This window comes from Micromys minutus (genome assembly GCF_963924665.1).
Source record: "Micromys minutus genome assembly, chromosome: 9".
Lineage (NCBI taxonomy): Eukaryota > Metazoa > Chordata > Mammalia > Rodentia > Muridae > Micromys > Micromys minutus.
The window spans coordinates 46902262-46922728 of NC_137978.1; the positions used below are offsets into that span (position 1 = coordinate 46902262).

At 41.5% G+C, this 20467-nt stretch overlaps 1 protein-coding gene across 2 annotated transcripts in view; it reads left to right on the top strand.

Moving 5' to 3' along the window:
• The window catches only part of EYA3 (EYA transcriptional coactivator and phosphatase 3), a 74312-nt gene that overhangs the window by 48140 nt on the left and 5705 nt on the right, over positions 1-20467 (top strand). For both annotated transcript variants that reach the window (XM_080921862.1, XM_080921863.1), the window contains 9 exons: positions 515-600; positions 1898-2081; positions 3854-3990; positions 7979-8062; positions 10222-10311; positions 13871-13929; positions 16145-16305; positions 18507-18621; positions 19943-20064. In XM_080921862.1, coding sequence (XP_080777988.1) covers positions 515-600; positions 1898-2081; positions 3854-3990; positions 7979-8062; positions 10222-10311; positions 13871-13929; positions 16145-16305; positions 18507-18621; positions 19943-20064 — 1038 coding nt within the window. The remainder of the gene's footprint in view (positions 1-514; positions 601-1897; positions 2082-3853; positions 3991-7978; positions 8063-10221; positions 10312-13870; positions 13930-16144; positions 16306-18506; positions 18622-19942; positions 20065-20467) is intronic.

Below are 20467 nucleotides of genomic sequence, written 5' to 3' on the forward strand. Positions count from 1 at the left end.
TTCTTCAGCTTCTAGGAAAGACTGGGATGATTTGGCTTAGTTCTGACTTTGCTAGTATGTCAGTGTGAGCTGTGAATTGTGTATGCATCTTTCTAGGACTTTCCATAGACTCAAATTGAAACAAATACTCCAGGTGTTTTGTTTGTGTGTAATCAAGCCTCACTGTGGTATTGCATAAAAAACAAATGTTTGCTTTTTTAAAAAATATTAATGGATATTATGTATATGGTGTTTTATGTCTGTGTATCATATGTATGCCTAGTACCACAGAGGCAGAAGGAGGCCCTGGAGTTACATACGATTTTGAGTCATCATATGGATGCTGCAACTTGAACCCAGGTTTTCTGGAAGAGCAGCTAGTACTCTTAACCACTGAGCCATCTCTCCAGCCCCAGCATGTGCTTTATTCGTTGTCTCCTTGCCGATAAGTTCAGTTAAAACGGGTTATTCTCCATATCTTTAAGCCATTTACATCTATTGCATTTAACATCTGCTAATCCTCTCAATCCTGTAGCGTCAAGCACAAATGCCAGCCTGATCCCCACTTCGTCTGCAGTTGCCAACATTCCAGCAGCAGCTGTGGCCAGCATCTCAAACCAGGTACTGTGCCCATTTGTTCACCCTCCTTGATAGGATTCACCCAGCGTTCACTTCCTCTCTTCTTTCCATGGTCAGCTTGCCCATCTAAGGAACAACTAGGACTAGTAGACTGTCGAGCCCTGTCGCTGGATGCCCTCAGAACTCTGACTGCTCTCCTGTTTCTCCTGTTCCTTGCTAATCCTCCCAGGAATATGGTTTCTGTCTGTAGCATTATCTACCGTGTTAACCCCAAGCTCCCCCAATGCTCGCCCTAGAGTGTGCACTCCAAGAAGGGCTGGGGTTTATTTTTCTATTTTTGATCAGTTTTTTATTCCCAGGGCGTAGACAAATCTTTGTCACTCACTTAAAAGGATCTCATAACCATGGAATGAGTAAATTCTGCCTCCACCCATCTCCTTATTAATTGTTTGTAGTTTGGTTTGTTTTTCTTTTCATGTTTGAGACAGGATTTCTCTGTGTAGCCCTAGCAGTCCTAGAACTTGCTTTGTAAACCAGGCTGACCTCAAACTCAGAGATTTTCATGCTTGCCTCTGCCTCCCAAGTTCTAGGATTAAAGGCGTACACCACCACCACCACCACCACCACCACCACCACCATCATGCAGGGCTGTGATTTGGTCTTGATCACTGTTATGTGTGTGCTTAAATGACCACTGTAATGTCTTCATTGTTTTAGAGTTCATTTTGTCTTTAACATGCTCAGACTTTCTCTGCAGCAACTACTGTGACCACTGTTGTCTCCACAGATTGTGGTTTGAGGCTACAATTAGCCTCCTCCTTGACTTTCTGTGCCTCACTGTTTCACTGGTGCTGTGTCTATTCTCTCTTTCTTAAGTCCACAAGTACCTCAGGTTCATAGGGGCCTTTTCTGTTTTGGGTGGGTTGGGTTTTGAGGCAGGGCCTCACTAAGTCCAGGCTGGCTTCAGACTTGCGTCCATCCTCCTGCCTGCGTCCTGAGCTGAGTTCATGAGCTACCACAGTAGCCTAGTGTTTCCACCGTGTTCCCAGCTCCATGCCAGGCAGTCCTGTATAGGCCCTCTCTTCTCACAGCCCTTGTTTTTCACCTTGGAAGGATAGTGTCTTTTTCTTAGTATAACTTACTCCTGAAGCAGGTTTAACCAAATTCACATTGTCCACTTAGATGATGTGTCTATACTCAGGTCTCTGTACTTGGAACTGTTAGGTAGGTGGAAAATAAGAAAATATTTTAGGAAAATAATTTTGACGAAGAGGAAAAACAAAGCCTCTTGTGTTAGTACCTCTTGTAATCATCTTGTTTTCCTCCCTTTGGCCCACAGGACTATCCCACCTATACTATTCTTGGACAGAATCAGTACCAGGCCTGCTACCCCAGTTCCAGCTTTGGAGTCACAGGTCAGACTAACAGTGACACTGAGAATACAGCATTAGCAGCTACAACGTACCAGACGGAGAAGCCTAGTGCTATGGTCCCTGCACCAGCCACACAGAGGCTTCCCTCTGGTAAGTAGAGAGAACCAGACTACAGACAATTCATCCAGCAGTGTTTCCAAGCGATGGGAAAAGCTTTTCTTCTGGGATGGGTTCGTTTCACCATGTTGTTGGTTTCCCTTTCTAAGTTTAAACTGTGCAATCAGACTGTGATGAGAAACTGTGTTGCAGGATATCTACAGATGCTTAGAACAGAGAAGTGCCAAAAGCGAGAAGTGTTTCTAGTGCACACTCTGCTCTCCCATATCTTCAGACTAAGAGCTTATTTGGTGAAGGTTGCAGGGCTCCAGTTTTAATAAAGGATTGTCTTGAACCCCTGCTAGGAACTCAGAGCACATGCTCTTTCTGTGTCTTAACCTTCTTTAAGGTTCTAAGTACAGCTACAACCCTTTCCCTATAATCCTAACATTCGACTCACAAGGCTAGAGACTGCTTGGGAGTGGCACTGGGAGGCCTGGCTCTGCCTGCACTGCCACCAGCAGCCCAAGGAGGTCCCTTCTTACTGTGGAAAGCCCAGTCCTTGACTATACCACAGAATCCCAGGATGAGCCAGAGTGAAACAAAGTTAGTGAGGTAACGTCAGGGAGAGTACATGCTTTGCAAGTACAGGTGTGGAAGTTAGAACTCTTGGTCAAAATTACACAGGCCTTAGTAACTGTGGCTTCTCAAGAGGAAGGCATGCACTTTGGTAGCTTTACAGTGGCTACAGGTGTGTCTAAGTTATGTCGTTCAGAAAAATGTAATTTACAACAAAGTTTGAAAAAAAACAGCTTAAATTTTAAGTAAAGTTTATGCTAAGTAAAAATGCTGGACACTTGGGAGGCTGAAGCAGGTGGGTATCTGTGAGTTCTTGGCCAGCCTGGGCTATGTCTCGAAAAAAAAGTTATGTTAGAGATTAGTTCTTTGATTTTTGGACTAGAGAGATGGCTGTGCAGGACCTGGATTCAATTCCAGGCATCCACAGGGAAGCTCACCTGTCTGGAACTCCAGTAGTTCAGGAGACCTGATTAGTTCAAGTCTCTTCTAATCTCCTGCGACACTGCATGCGTGTGGTACACAGACATACTTGTAGGCAAAACATTCATTTATGTAAAATAACAATAATAATAGTTTTTCAAAAAAAACTATAAAGCTGATTTATTTCTCTTTTAAATACCCTGTAGATTTATTTATTTTTATGTCTGCATGTTTTGTTATGCATATATGTGTGTATACCACTGCTTGTCTGCTGCCCTAGATATCAGTAGAGGGCTTTGGGTACCTTGAAACTGGAGTTAGAGGTGGCTCCACTTGGACCCAAGTCTCTTCAAAAGCAGCAAGTGTTCTTAGACATATCTCTCAGTCAGGGACATTTGCTTCAGTTCAGGAACATTGCTTCATTAATGAAACTGTGAGGTGCTTTTCATGGGGTACATTTAGGGATGAGAGAGGGATGCTAGTATAATTAAACTGGAGGTCACAAATGTTCTGGCCATAAGTAGACATAATTTGTTGTTTAGGCTATCCTTTTAGGATGTCTTTAGGAAGGCAGATGATGTCTGTAGATAATGTTTGTGTAGGCAGTTACCGTCTGTGTAGGTAGAGTTTCTCCCTGGAGGCCATTCTGGTTACTTTGGAATCCTGGCCAGATTGTGGTGTAAGGGGCTTCTTGCTCTTCCCAGGTTCCTTTATTTTTAAAATAAGGACTATCTTTTTCATTGCTTCTCTTGCCGACCCCTGCCTCTGCTGTGGTTCTCACAGCCTGGGACTGCTGACAGTGTGAATCTTACTTTTCCTTTCGACAGACTCATCTGCAAGCCCACCTTTGTCCCAGACTACACCAAATAAAGATGCTGATGATCAGTCCAGGAAAAACATGGCTGTCAAGAACCGCGGCAAGAGGAAAGCTGACGCCAGCTCTTCCCAGGACAGTGAATTAGAAGTATGTGAAAAAACTCACCTAAGTTACCTGTTCTGTTTTCCTCACCTCTGTCAAGCATATGTCTGGAATTTGGCAGAGATAATGTTGTATGTTGTGTCTGCTTGAATTCCTTTTGGGGACATTTAATTGGCCAAGAGGGAAAAAAATCCAGGTAAAAGAAAATCCCTCCATGCTCACAACTTAGCTTATATATCCTTTGATTCAGTCAACTTTAATAGAAGGGACAAATTGTTCTCCACATTCAGAAATCAGAAAGAATGTTCTGCGTCTTAGGAAAGAGCCAAGGGAGCTGTGAACGATGTCATAGTGTTTCCATTTAGAAGTCTAAAGTGGGAGGGATAGCGTGAGTGTATCTGTGGCACACAGGTGTGCTGCCGGCTTGATGAATGCGCCAGCACACTGTGTCATGCGGTGAGCACTGTGGGAATTTACTGCGGGTGTAGATCTCAGTTATGGTTGGAAAGAATAGAAGAACATACAGAATTCTAATGTTAGAATTTTTACATTACCTTATTTTTATGGCTTTAATTTTTCTTTGATGGTACTTAATAAAGCAAAGAGATATACTGAAATATGCTCTTAGACACAGATAATTGAAGCTCTACATAGTCTTTCTTCTTCCTTTCTGGGGAGCAAATATAGCAAGAAATAAGAAAACTAAAGTTTTCATATCATTCTTAGGAAAACTAACAATGTTTAACAATTGTACCACAGTGCACATTACATAAAACTTTACTGTTTTTGCTGGACATACTACACACCTGTAATCCTATGACTTCAGAAGGCAGGAAGATCAGGAGTCCAAGATTATTCTTGGCTGCATAGTTGGCTGAGACTCTACCTAAAACCCTTTTTTAAAAGGACTGTATTGTTTTGTTAAGATTTGAAAATTGTTATGAGTATGGGTGGGGTTTTCTTTAATGTGCGGGTATTTTGTTTGCATGTATGTCTGTGTACCACATGCATGCCTGGTGTCCAGAGGTCTGAAGAGGGTGTTCAATTCCCTGAGACTAGAGTTACAGACTTGTGAACCAAATTAAGGTTGCTGGGTGCTAGGAGTCCAACCTCTAGATGAGCAGAGAGTGCTCTTAACTGCTCAGCCATGTCTCTAGTCCCAACTTTATCATTTTAAGAGCATATAGTTCAGTGTTGTTAGATATGTGGGACGTTCTTGTGGTTTTGTGTTTGGCTTGCTTTGTTTGAGACAATCTCGCCCTTGCCTTGGACTCCTAGGCAATCCTGCCTCACACTCCCAAGTGCCAAGATGACAGGTGTGAGCCACTCTGCCCTGTGTTCACCACCTTTTCTCGATCCTAAACAGACTGCCTCCCTATTACACAGGGACGCCTCATACTCTTTCCTAGCCCATGCCAGCTGCTATTCTGCTTTCTGCTCCTGTGAATTTGCCTGGTCTGAGTATATCTGAGTGTAAATATACAGTGTCTGTACGCTGACCAGGCTCATTCCAGTCAGTAGAATGCACCTGAGATTTATCTGTTGCAGCACTGACCATAATTTCATTTCTTTCAGTGGCTGAGTGATACTCCACTGCATATGTACATGCATACTGCATCTTGCTTATCTGTGTCTGTTGAAGGACACGTCCACGTCTAGGCCATTGTAAATAGTGGAATTGCTGGAGCTTATTGTATGTTCAGCTTTATGAGGAGCTACCAGACTTCTACACTTTTGCACTTTCACATTGCCACCATTGACCACATTCTCATCGACAAGCAATTCTCCCCTCCCCCTTTAAATTGTATTTTAAGTGGTGGTGAGATTAAGTGCTCTACATACCTCCGGCTGCTGGAACTTGATCTGTGAATTAGGCTGGCCTGGAGCTCAGAGAGCTTCTTTTCACAGCGAAAACTACCCTGTTGTGTGTAAAGTGGCATCTCACCATAGTTTTTCACTGCATTTTCCTAATGGCTAATGGTATTCCGTGACATTGAGTCCTAAATTAAATTGCATGACTCCTCCAACTTTGTCCTTTCTCAAAATTGTTTTGACTATTTGGAGATCTCTTCAAATTCCCTTTGAATTTTTGAACAGTTTTTTTGTTTTCATTTTTTATTTAAATTTTTTTTATTTTTATATAAAAAATGTTTATTTAAAATTGGTAGTAATTAAATTCAGCTTCATGTAAACACTGTTTTAACACATGTTTAACAAGCACTATGGCTGGACAGGAGAGGTGGGTTAAGTAAGGGTGTTCGTTGCTCTTGCAGAGAACCAAGTTTTGGTTTTCAGTAACCACATGGTGACTCACAACCATCTATCACTCTAGTCCTAGAAGATCTAACATCATCTTCTGATTTCTAAGAACACTGAGCATGCACATGGTGCAAAACAGCCACACACGTAAGATAAAATACATACGTCTAAAGAGAAAAATGTTAAGTAAAAAACACTGGAGATTTGGGTGTGGTTCAGAGTGCTTTGGCATTGCCATTTTAGCAACATTGTCTTCCAGTCTGTGGATATTTATGTTTTTCCATTTTCAGTAATATGTTAGGGTTTTCAGTATATCGTGCAAATCTTTTGTTTCATTGGTTAAGTTTACTCCTGAGTGTTATATTTTTAAAGATTTGTTTATTTATGTATACGGTATTTTGTCTACATGTGCCTACACATCAGATGAAGGTAATAAGATCCCTTGAGACTACAGATATGGACGAGTTGCTGTGTGGGTGCTGGGAATTAAACTTGGGACCTTCGGAAAGTCACCCAGTGCTCTTAACAGCTGAGCCATCTCTCTAGCCTCCTGAGCATTACTTTTGATGGGATTGATTTAAGTTTTTTTTCCCAAATCACTGATTACAGTAAAACATCAGGTTTTTTTTAACGTATTGAACACATCTTCCATTCCTAACACACACAGAGTGAAAGGGTACTAGACTTTTGCCAAGTGCGTTTTCTTTCTTTGGTGAGATTATCATGTGTTTTTGGCTTGGTTGAGATTTGTGCTCTGTTTTTCACGAGGGCTGTCATCTTCCTGTGCCACTCCAGTCCTGCCTGCTTCGTGGTCTGCTCGAAGGGATGTGGCTTCACTGCATGAGTTAGAAAGTGTTCCTTTTTCATATGCTTTTGGAAACATTTAGGAAAAGTTATATTAATCCTTAAATGTCTGCTCTAGTTTACCAGTGACATCACTGGACCTCACGCTTTTCTTCTAGGGACATTTTAAATTACTTGATCCATCTATCTCCTTAGTACTAGTGTGGGTATTACCACATTTTCTGCTTTTTCTCTAGCTGGTTTAGGTTGCGTTTTGTGTTTCTTAAGATTAGAAGCCACCTGTTTATCCAATTTGTTGACATACAACTGTCGAGTCACTGTTGGTTCATTTACACCTGTGAGGTGGCAGCTCCGGCCCCACATGCATTCCTGGTCTTAGTCATCTGAGTCTCGTCTTTTCTTCCTTGGTCTTGGTAAATGTTAGTTCTGTTGATATTTTCATGTCTTTATTCTGGTCTCTTGATTCTTTCTACTTTATCTCTTATTTATTTCTTCCTTTCCCTAATTTTAGCTTTAGTTTACCTGCCATGTCTAAATAGTCCTTGAATATATAATATGACTATGATTTTAGACTTTTCTTCTTCTTGGACTGGGGATTGAACCCAGATCCTTAGGCCTGGAATTCTCTAAACATATATTTCAAACTCACAGAGATCCCCTTCCTCTGTTTCCCAGCTGCTAGAATAAAGTCATGCTCTTCCTGCCATTCCGTTTTCAATATGTGCACTTATAGTGAGTTCCCTGTCAGCGTTGCACTCACTGTGTCTCATATTTCTAATATGTTGTATTTGTTTTCATTTGTCTCTGATATTTTCTAATTTTATTTCTGTTTTTTTGAATCATTGATTCTCTATAATTGTGTTATTACACTTCCACATATTTGTAGATTTTTTTTCTAGGTTTTGGTTTTTTTGGTTTCTCATTCCACTATGATTGACAGATAACTCATTTTTTTGTCTTCCCCCCTCAGCGGGTATTTCTCTGGGACTTGGATGAAACCATCATCATATTTCATTCCCTTCTTACCGGATCCTATGCTCAGAAATATGGAAAGGTAACTGGAGTCTTTGATTGTAACTGTCCCTCCCCTGAAAATCCTGCCTCTCTTGCCCTATTGACTTTTTGCATATATACATATACATATACATATACATATACATATATATATATATATACATACACACATGTACATATATTTGACAGAATTAGGAATTAGGACTCAAGAAATGCATATAATTAAAAATACTTATACCCCTTACAAGGGACTTTGGTTTGGTTCCCAATGCCCATGTGGCAGCTCACAACCATCTATAACCCCAATTCCAGAGGATCCAACACTCTTTTGTGGCCTCTGCTGACATTGTATGCATGTGATACAAAGACATAACATGCAGGCAAAACATCCATATGCATAAACATTTGAAACAAAACAAAATATTGGGATCAAACCCAGGGCCTTAAAATGCTGTACCAATGAGCTATGTCCCTGGTCCTACCCTTTGGCTTGAAACTTGTCGTATATAAAACCTGACTACATGGCTTGTGTCCGGCAGGCTACAACCTAAGTAGCTTTGATGTAACACGAGACGCCTGGTTTAGGAGGAGTGCTGACTCTGAAGTTATTCAAGAATTGATTTCATGTTAATGAGATGACTTACCAGATAAAAGTGCTTGCTGCCAAGCCTGACGACCTGAGTTCAGTACTCAGTACCCACGGTGGACGTGATGAGCTAACTCCTCACAAGTTTTCCTCTGACTGTGCATGTGTGCATACACACACACACCCTAAATAAATAAGTGTACTTTTAAATATACTTTATAAGCATTAAAGTGTAGGAATAAGACTCAAAATGGATTGAAATCTCACGATTATATATTTCAAAAACTAACTTGTTACTTAAATTAACTTAAATTACTGAAAATTTCTCTAAGAATTTAATTTAGCCAAAAATGAGTTAGGGATAAGTAAATTAATCCTTTTTTTAAAAAAATATTTATTTATTTTATGTGAGTACACTGTACCTGTCTTCAGACACACCAGAAGAAGGCATCTGATCTCATCACAGATGGTTGAGAGTCACCATGTGGTTGCTGGGATTTGAACTCAGGACCTCTGGAAGAGCAGTCAGTGCTCTTACCCACTGAGCCATCTTTTCAGCCCATAAATTAATCTTATAGATAATATTTCTAAAACAGGTCATCGTGTGGCTCCGTTGTGTTGTTTTGTTTTGAGATGAGGTCTCATTCTGTAGCACAGGTTGGCCTCTAAGTCTCAGTTATTTTCCTGCCTCTCAGCCTCCCAAATGCTGGGATTACAGCCACCACCTAAGATCTAAAATAGAAATGCTTTTTAAAGAACCAGTTGTGCCAGACAAATTCAATGTGTTTAATCTTCAGTGTAAACATACTTTTAGCAGAAGAATGAGTTGTTATTAGTTCTGTGTATTTCTTTGTATTGAGATAGGATCTCACTGTATAGTCTTGTGTTCTTGAACTCCTGCCTCAGCCTCCTGACTGCAGAACTGTGTTTTGCCATGGATTATCTCAGGATCATTTATTTCTAGAAATAACTTATAAAAACAACTGTTTGCTAACTTGCTAGCTTTCTAGAATTTCCAGGAAAGTCTTCTGTGAGTGCTTTTACACAGCTGTGCAGCCGGCAGAGTTCCAAAACTACATTCCTGAGGCCGCTAATACTTCCACTCTGAGAGAAGACTGATGCTTTCTTTTAAAGCAACCTGCATTGGTTGCCCTGCACAATGCCCTACTTTGCTCTGGCCTTCTTTACTTCCTAGTGGGTTAAATTGTCCAGTGTCTGATATTCCCTGTGTCACAGGATCAGGAAAGGGACCATGCATATTACATTAGCAAGGGTTTTTTTGTTTTGTTTTTTTCAAGATGGGATTTCTCTGTATAGTGCTGGCTGTGTGGAGTAGGCTAGCCTCAAAACTCAGATCCACCTGCCTTTGTCTCCTGAGTGCTGGATTAAAGGCATGTGCCACCATTCCTTGGCTTTGACAGTTTCATTAATAATTACCCATAACCTCTGTATTTTGTAAGCCCAGGTTCTTATAAATTTAAGTGAAATTGCCTTGGTAAGATTTGAGATCCTGTTGTGTTGGACTAAGCTCAAGGTAGTTTTAAAGCATCTGAACATTAGAGCCTGTGCTGTGAGCTGCTTCAAGTGCTGTTCTCACTTTTTGTTTATTCCAGGACCCAACAGTAGTAATTGGCTCAGGTTTAACGATGGAAGAAATGATTTTTGAAGTGGCTGATACACATCTATTTTTCAATGACTTAGAGGTAAGTGCTTCAAATTGCTTTTCTCCTGAGAGGTGTTTTATTCTGTGAGGTGATTTTTTTCTGTGAAATGTTTGTTAGTGCCTGATAAGAAATTAGGTAAAACAAGGATGAAGGGGGAAGGAGCTCTACTAATAGGATCACCACAGGCTCTGTCTCCAGGAAAAACTGCATCACAGTTGAATTTCTAGATCTTAGGAGTTCTAGTTTAGACTTGATTGATTTTGTTTTGTTTTTTCAGCAGAGTTGGAGGTGGGATGTTTTGTTTCATTTTGTTTTGAGACAGGGTTTCATGTAGCCCAGAAGGGCCTCAAACTCACTATGTAGCTAAATACCACCTTGAACTTGTGCTCCTCTTGCCTCTACTCCTGAGTGCTAAAGTCCACCGTGCCAGGGATTACACAGAGCTGGGGAGTGAAGAACATTAGTGCAGGTTAGGCAAGCGCTGTGCCAACTGAGCTTGCCCAGCTTGCAGTTGATGGAGTGCCACTAAGAAAAAAAGTATGTGGTTTCTCAGACACACGTCTATAATCCCAGCAATTAGGAGGCTAAGATAGGAAAGCCTATTTCCACAAAATAAAAACTGATTCTATTTTGGTTATTTCATTTGGAAGTAAAGTACAGGAACACTAATATAAAAGTCAGTAATCCAATATATTAATATTAAATAAAATGAAAAAGGGTTTCATTATTTGTAGTATTAATTGTTTTTGTTTGTTTTGTTTGAGACAGTCTCACTGTGTAGCAGTAGCTAGCCTCAAACTATGTAGAGCAGGCTGGCCTTGAACTCAGATCCACCTGCCTCTGCCTTGCCCATGGATGACCAAAAGAGGACATTAGATCACCTTGGTACTTGAGTTACACATGCCCTTTGAGTGCTGGAATACAAAGCAGCTCCTCCGGAAGAACAGCCAGTACACTTGACCACTGAGCTGTCTTCCAGTCCTATGCCCAGCTTCTTGATTATATCTTGACTATTCTTTAATTTACTTTATGTATATTATATATAATAGTTTACCTTCGCAGTCTCTAGTTGATAGATGACTAATCTTACTGCGGTCAGATGGGTTCCCTCCACTTTCACTGACTATTTTTTCTTTTCAGTGTAATTTGTCAAAGGTCATTATATGGCCCAGATAACCCTGAATTTATATATACTATTATATTTTTCTTCTATATTAAAATTTTTCTGACTCTTGTTTAAAGTTTATTTGCCTATCTTCAAATGGAAAGATATTCTGTATTTTCTTGTAGAAACTTTTAAGTATTTTTTGTTCTGTTTTGGGTTTTGTTTGTTCTTTGGATTGGGTGTCTGGAAGTTCTTGAGACAAGGCCTTAGTCTGCATAACCCAAATGGCTTTAAACTCAAAATCCTTCTGCCTCAGCTACCTAAGTGCTGCCATTACAGGCACACAATAGAACTCCTGGCTCTCACTGTATTTCTATCCATTCGTATTATCCATGTGTAAGTGAAGCTTTATGTACTCAACTCTTATGAAAATAGAACACACAGGGAGTATGTGGTAAAGAACTCTGGGCTTTGCCTTTTGAGTTTCCCTTTAGGGTAAATATGGTATATATAATAAATAGATCACAGGACTGGGGAAATTCAGAATGGGAGTCTCAGGCTGGGAGCAATGTGTTTCCAACATGGGCTTGAGCAGGCATCCTGTTCAAGAAACTAGTAATAGATTGTTCTGGCCAGAGGAGAGGGTTTTTGGGAAACAGGACAGAAGCTGAGAAGGAGCAAGTACTACCACGTGTGACTTTACACTCTGTATTGTGTGCTGCATAGACTTTTTTTTTTTTTAAAGTAAAAGAACATTTACAAATACAAAGTTAAGGCAGTTTTCTTTAAATACAGACAGTTCTCCAGCAAACCAGATTACTGTGGTAAACTCCAGCTCTACAGTGCTTTAATCTACCCTCAACTATACTTATTGACAAAGTAAAACAACATAGTTTTTCATCAGTAAACATTAGTTGAAAACCTACTGTGTGTCAATAATTATTCCCAAATTGTATTTTTAATGATTTTCTAGACATAGTCTGAATTCAGGACTGAAAGTTTTGGAATAATTTGACCTGAATGTTTTCCTGCCTCCCACCCCCAGGTTAGTAGTTCTCAACTTTAGGAGACAAAAAGAATCCCCAGGCAGTGTCTTAAAATTGGAGAGTCTCGGACTTCATTCCTGAAGTTCAAGTAGGTCTGACATGAACCCCAAATATGGATTTAAAAAAACTTGCTTCCCCAGAGGATTCTGGTGCAGATACCCTATTGGTGTCAGGGACAACAGCAGCCAGTTAGGTGGTTAGTGCATCTGGGCTTGACCTCAGCTCCTCTCTCTCCCACTTACCAGTAGTAATGTAAGCATTGACTTGGATGGTATGCATTTCTCTTCCGACTGTTCTGATTGGGAGGGCTTTGTTTTGTTGTGTGGGGTGTTTTGTTTTGGGGGGAGTCTTTTGGGTTTTAATTAAGATTTGTGTACTTCATATGTTCTATCTGCATGCAGGCAGGCCAGAAGAGGGCTTCAGGTCTCATTATAGGTGTTTGTAACACACCATGTGGGTGCTGGGAATTGAACCTCTAGAAGAGCAGTCAGTGCTCTTAACTGCCGAGCCATCTACAAAAAGTAATTCTAAACAAGTCAAGAATTAATTGTAACAAGTTGGGCTGTAGTGACAAATGCCCTTACTTAACAGTAGCTCTTGAGAGGCAGAGGCAGGCAGACCTCTGAGCTTAAGGCCAGCCTGGTACCCAGAACAACAGCTAGGCTACACAGAAACCTTGTCTCAGAAAGACAAAAGTAATTGTCTGCCTGTTGCATAAGGACATTGGACTAGAGTGCAGTGATGCACTGAGGTCTGTAACTGGCTCATGACTAAGCACTTACTGCCCTGAGGACCTGTGTTCAGTTCCTAGCACCAACGCTCACAACTGTCTATAACTCTAGTCCCAGGAAATCAGACCTCCTTCCGGCCTCTGTGGATAGATTGCACTTGTTATAAATGCAGACTCACATATACACATAGATAAAAAATAAGTCATCCAGACTATAGTGGAACACACCTTTTATCTCAGCACTCAAGAAAGGAAGGATCTCTGAGTTTGAGCACAACCTAGTCTATTGAGTGAGTTTTAGGACAACCAGGGCTACACAGAGAAAACCTGTCTTAAAACAAAACAAAACCAAAAAAACCAACAACAAAAAATAGTAAAGTAAATCTTAAATGAAGCAAAGGAGATAGAATATCTGAGTCCTCAGCCTCTCTTGTAGTAGAATTTATAGTCTAGAATTTATAGAGGCACAGGGCTGTGTGATATAGTTGTGGAAATGAACTGTTGAAATAAGAGCAGAACCGAGCAGTAGGGCTGTGAGGAAAGTTTCATAAAGACTGTCAGCTATGTATCAGGCCATAAAGTACTTGGGCAGTGGGCCAGGGAGACTATGAGGAATTTCATCACCCCGTCATCATATGTGGCCTTTTTATACAATGACATGGCAGTGGCAGCACCTCTGTTCCCTGGAATGAACATGTGCATTTTGTCTTTTAACAGGAGTGTGACCAGGTGCATGTGGAAGATGTGGCTTCTGATGACAATGGCCAGGATTTGAGGTGTGGTAAACACAGTGATCCTTGAACAACAGTACACCCAGAATGTGCAAAACCCTGCATTCAGAGGAAGAGAAAGATTACAGTGCTCACAGCCTGCTGTTAGAAGAGCCAGAAACCAGTGTAACTAACTGACACAGAGTAGAGTGAGGCGGTGATAGAAAACCAGTGAGAAGCAGAGGAGGAAGTACATGGTACTGCTCTGTGAAGGGAACAGGAGGCGCAGTTAGAGGCCTCAGTGGTGTAGCATTTGACCATGGTCTCAAGAATTACCAGGTAACATTACTGGATGATGAAGGAACATCTCAGAGTAAAAAGTGACTCTGCTAACTGCCTTCTCTTTATAGAGATTTCCTGCTGGGAGAAAGCATGCTGCTGGGCTGGATAGTTCTAGTTGCACATAAGCATCAGGAATTTTGCCCAGTGAAGGTTTGATGGTGTCTGAAATATCCCTATAAACTGTTGTCTTGACTGTTGTATTTCAGTGAAGACTACACAGAATATTCTCATTGTCAGCTCTGTCTCCTCATTCCTCTGTTGGTTTCTTCTGGCCCGTTGGTCTTTTTTTAAAAAATACAGGGTGTGTGTGTGTGTGTGTGTGTGTGTGTGTGTGTGTGTGTGTACACTTGTGCATATATGTATGCATGGAGGTCAGAGAACAAGTCTGGGGAATCAGTTCTTTTACCTTTACTTGGCATCTAGGAGTTGGGCTCAGGTCACCAGTCTTGTGTGGCAAAGCACATTTACTCATCGAGGCATTTCAGTGGCCTCGTCTAAAAAGTATCATACATAGAGCTGGAGAGATGGCTCAGCACTTAAGTCCTCTGGCTGCTCTTCCAGAGGTCCTGCGTTCAGTTCCCAGCACCCACATGATGGCTCACAACCAGAAAGCACATGTTTTCTGGCATGTAGATATTCATGCAGATAACACTCATATACAGCCAATCAATAAATCTTTTTTTAAAAGTGCAACTCATATATCTTTTCATGCTAATGTGTTTTCAATGTTTTATAGGTATACCTCATAGGTGAAGTATTCTTCCCTCTGACTTCCCTAAAATTAAGCTTTTCATCTATAGGTGTTTCTTTGTTTGTTTGGGGTTTTTGTTTCTGTCTTGTTTTTTGAGACAGTGTTTCTTTGTGTAACCCCGATTGTCCTGGAACTTATTCTGTAGAGCAGGCTGACTACAGACTCAGCACTGAGTGCTGAGACTACATATCATTCCTTAAATGTGTGGCAGAGCTGAACACATGGTCCATGTGAGAACCAAGAAGGAAGCCCTCCCTGCAGAGCAGCAGCCACTCCTTTCATGGCTGAGGCTCTCGGCCTCGTGAGGAAAGCCTCCTGTCAACCATCTTATAGCCTGTGGGCTTGTTTGTTTGTTTGTTTTCTCTTTTATATGACTGACTAAATTTCCTATTTTATGTCTTGGCAGCTTTTCTTTTTTGTTTGTTTCCTTGGTTGGTTGGTTGGTTTTTATTTGGTTGATTGGTTTTTCCCCCAAGACCAGATTTCTCTGGGTAACTTCCTGGAACTCCTGCTGTAGACCTGGCTGTGCCCCAGCTTCTTGGCCATGCTATTTAGAATAGAATAGAATCTTACACTTTTGTATTGAATGTCTTTTGTATTGTGTGTATTGAACCCTATTTTGACATGTTTGGTTCTTTTGGAAAAGAATCTATCCCAAGCTGTCCTGGAACTCATTGTGTAGCCCATTTGACCTTACACTTATGATCATCTAGCTTCAGTTTCCCAAATGCTGGAATTATAGGGGTGTATATGGCCGCCACAGCCAGCTCTGCTTCTTCTTTTTCTATAGCCATAACCATATTTACATAGTTGTATTTATTGGCTAGACTGGTATTTTTTCACTGTATAGTATTCTGTCATCCCAAGTCAGCCTCCGAGGAGCACTGTCTCCTTTTTCCTCAGTGGTCGTACATGATGATACACACTTGTACTTGTTCTAGCACTGAGGTTGGAGACGGGGGGTTAGAGGTGCAAATCCAGCCACAGCCACATAGTGAAGTTGAAACTAGCCTGGCTTACATGGAGCTTTTTCTCCAAAATAAGAAAAAATAAATACTATCAAAAGGATTGTTAAAGCATTAGTTTTGTTTATTAGATACCAAGAACAGACCACAGATTCTCAGGTAAAATTTACATTCTTGCCCTATGGGTATGGATTTTAATTTTCATTATCCTCTTTCTTTGCAGCAACTACAGTTTCTCAACAGATGGTTTCAGTGGTTCAGGAGGCAGTGGTAGCCACGGCTCATCTGTGGGTGTTCAAGGAGGTGTGGACTGGATGAGAAAACTGGCCTTTCGCTACCGAAAAGTGAGGGAAATCTATGACAAGCATAAAAGCAACGTGGGTGGTGAGTGTGACCAACCATTCTGAACTGATCCTTGATGCTTTCCTGCATTCCTCCCCCCCCCCCCCCCCCCAGTGCCCTAGATCTGTCTTGTAACTTTCTAGGAATTTATGCTAAGTTACGTTAATTTAAAAAGTAGAAGTCTAGCTGAAACCCTTGAGAGTCTGAGACTCACATTAAAGCATACTGCCTGCTGCTTCCAAACAGGCCCTACCTAGAATCAGTAGTACCTTCCCTGTGAACCAGCCTACACCACATTAGCTTTTGGGGTTATGGTTTAGATATGTTGGTTGGTTGGTTGGTTGTTGAGACAGTCTTGTTAGGTAGCCCAGAACCATCCTTTCTCCCAAATACTGGGATTCTAGACATGCCACTCCCCCATACCCATCTTGGCACATCTCATTGTGTAGTGTTATTACTATTTTGAGTCACACCTACTGTTGGTACTGGTTAACAGACTACCATATTTTGAAGAGCAGCTGTCTCTATCCATCATAGCAAGTTACATAGATCCAGTTGCTACATTGACTGGGTTGTTGGCCTAAGGTTATAGTAGTAGATTACAGTGTCCATGTGAGATAATCTGCCCAGAAGTATTGTAGGTGTTAGTATGCTTAAAATTCTGTTATTTTGAACTAATTAGTCATGGATTGTTCAAAATGGGAGAGACATTAGAAATCTACTTTAAATACGTCATTTGGCATTTGAGAAATTAACATCATCATGCAGGCAAGAACAACATACACAGTTACATAGCAAGTTAATACGATGGCCACATTCCCTGACTCTCAGTCAGCGCTGAGTGACTTTCATGTCACTAGTGATGTCATGAATGGTGTGGCTGAAAGCACAGACAGGGCTTTAAAGTTCAGTTGGGTCATTTTTGTGACAGTCCTCTAATACCAGATAAAAATCATGGGCTTTCAGATCTCTGGAATCTAATTTTTTTTTTTCAGATCCTCCTCCCCTAAGCCTAGGTCCCTGATCTTTTCTATGTACTAACTGAACCTAGTTTCCCAAAGTGATACAGCACCTGTGAGTCTCCTGAGCCTACTTGGGAGAATATATAAAAAGTGATGCCAGCCAAGTGTGTGGCACTCACCTTTAATGCCAGCACTGGGGAACTGAAGTAGGTGAATGTCTGAGTTCAAGGCCACCCTGATGTGCACAGTAAGTTCTAAGCTAGCCAGGGTTTCATATTAAGACTGACTCAAAAAACAAAACAAAAGAAAAAGTAATACTTCCCTGTGTGTTTTTGTAGTGAAAGTAAAATGTAGGACTTAGTTAACATTTGCTACAGAGAATTCTGAGTCACACTTGCTCTTTGAATATACTAACTCAGAATATCTTGTGGAAGTGGGCTTCCACAAGAGACTTGTTATGTCTTATGCAGAATCAATCTAGTCTAGAGCAGTGAATATAGGAGAGGGGTTGGTCCTTCACTCTGGAATCCTGGCTGAAATGTTCCTCTGCAGGCAGAGGAACAGTGTTGTCGCTGGGAAAAGGCCCCGACCATGGCATTCCCATTGTCTGTGGAATCCTAGGCATCCTCCCTTTATTCCTCGTTCTCTGTATTAGAGATAAGAACTGTTCTAACAGTCATTTGTCTCTGCATGGTTCTTAGTGTTATGGAGTAGTAGTATTCAAGTGTGCTCCGTCAGTCTGTAGATAACACCCATTGGAAATAAAGAAGAAGCTTATACAGAGCCTAATTACGATGTTCACATCAGCTGCCCTTGTTGTGGTGTGCCCACAGAAAAGAAGACATTTTGCCAAGGAGTCACATTCTCAAAGTTTTCTAAAACATGGAAATGCATACACTCAGGGGCTCGGAGAAGTGGCTTCTTCATATAGCAAGTACATTGGCTACTTGTTTCCAGCACAGCACCTGACAAAAGGGAGCTTAAAGAAGGAAAAGCTTACTTTGGCTCACAGTCCACTACTGTGGTGAAGTTAGAGTAGCAGGAGCAGGAGGCACACTGTCACATGGAGTCCACAGTGAACAGAGATGGAGAGCGCTAGTTCGCAGCCTGACTCCTTTTAACTCAGCCCAGGATCCCAGCCCATGGACTGGTGCCACATCAGTAATCTAATGTTGATGATCCCGTTTCCATGGTGATCCTACATCCCATCAAGCTAATGACCAAATTGATGATCCTAGCAAGTTCATGCTGTCAGATAACATGGGTCCGCTTTTCTGAAAGGTCTTCTCAGCCCCCAAAGGAAGGAAGCACTGCAGCGGCTCAGAGCAGAGATTGAGGTGCTGACGGACTCCTGGTTAGGAACTGCGCTCAAGTCCTTGCTTCTCATCCAGTCTCGGTATGGAAATGGCCTTTATAGCTCATCTTCTAGCTGTTTTCTAATCCTAGAATAGGCTGAGCCAGCCCCTAACATGGGATTAGGTGAAAAAAACAAGCCTCAGTGGTTGTGGCAGTGGAGGCAGAGGGCAGTTCTCTGTGAATATGAGGCCAGCCCAGGCTATAGAGAGTTCCAGGACAGCCAGGACTACACAAAGAAACCTGTCTCTCAAAAAAACAAAAGCGAGTATGTGGAGGGGAGGTGGGTTAGCAGGGTTTAAATGAAAGGGGGTCTACAGCCAGGCATAGTAGTGCACACCCTAATCCCAAGTCAGAGAGATGGAGGCCATCCTCAGCATATATAATGAGTTTTTGGGGGTAGTCTGAGCTTTATGAGACTGTCTCCAAAAGAAAATGAAGAAAAACAATGAATGTGTTAAGAAGACTTAGGGGGCCAGCAAGGACTCAGCAGAAGCTTGCTGCCAAGCTTGATAACATAAATTCAACATGCATAATAACTGATTTTAGAAATTAAGATGATTAGGAGGATTTTTGCCTTGAAGCCTGGAGTGGAAAATAAATGCAGCTATAGCAGTTCCAGTACCGTCTTGTTCCTTCCCTCTCTCCCTCATGTCTATAACTTAGGAGCAAACAGCTCACACTGAGGTTAAGGACCTAGACTGCATCTTCTGGAATCTGAGTGGTGGTTATGTGAAGAACAGAAAGTGGTGTTTCCATTAAACAGAATAGCAGATGACAGTCCTGCACTGTGTACCTGTTTTCTAAAATGTGGTATCCATAACAAGAAGACAGGAATAGTAGCTAACAGACTGCAGTGAAAAACTGGCCAGGGTAGAGATGGCTCAGTAGTTTAGAGCACTCACTGCACTTACAGAGGACCCAGGTTCAGTTCCTAACACCTGCATGTGTGTGTAAAAGCCATCTCACTAGCCCTTGTCCCCCTTAATATAGAAAATAAAATATAAGTAACAGTAATAATTGAGCTGGATGTGGTAGAGCAATGCTTTAATCCCAGCACGAGGGAAGCTGAGGCAGGAGGATCTCTGAGTTTGAGGCCAACCTGGTCTACAGAATGAGTTCCAGGATAGCCAGGGCTACGCAGAGAAACCCTTCCTGGAACGGAAGCGGAGGGAGGAAAGAAAGAGGGGGGAGGGGGAGGGGAAGGAAGGGAGGGAAGGAAAGGAAAACTAATATTGGCATTTAACAGTAGTGTCCAGCACTTTGAGACTTCCTTTTAAGTGGGATCCTAAAGAGCTGACCTATTTGAATTTGTCCTCCTGGGTTGCTTCAGTTTCACTGTCTCTTTCCTTACCCCCTTTTAGAAAGAATTGTGTGAATGTTCTGATCACTACCACCCAGTTGGTTCCAGCCCTGGCCAAGGTTCTCCTGTATGGACTAGGAGAAATATTTCCGATTGAAAACATCTACAGTGCTACCAAAATCGGTATGATGTTACTGTCCCATGGCCTTTCAGGAACTTTGATTGGGGCTTGTGTTATTGCCAGTCCTGCTGCCCATCCAACAGCCTCTGATGAGGTGGTTGAGGCTTAGCAGTTACACTGTTTGCTTAAGATGTAAGAACTAGAAAGTTAGGTAAATATGGTCCTCTCTCCAACAACATCAGCATTTTTACCTTAAAATCTGTTATTGAGACCAGCTAGCTGGCTCAGATAGTATCTATCACCAAGTCTGATTACCTGGGCTCAATCCCCAGGACACACACAGTAGAAGAAGAGAATCAGTCTACAGGTTGTCCTGTGATCTCCATGGCACATGATGTACATCATCACCCACTCACATACAAGATAAATTAAAACCTTATGGAGAGATGTCGCAGCAGTTAAGAG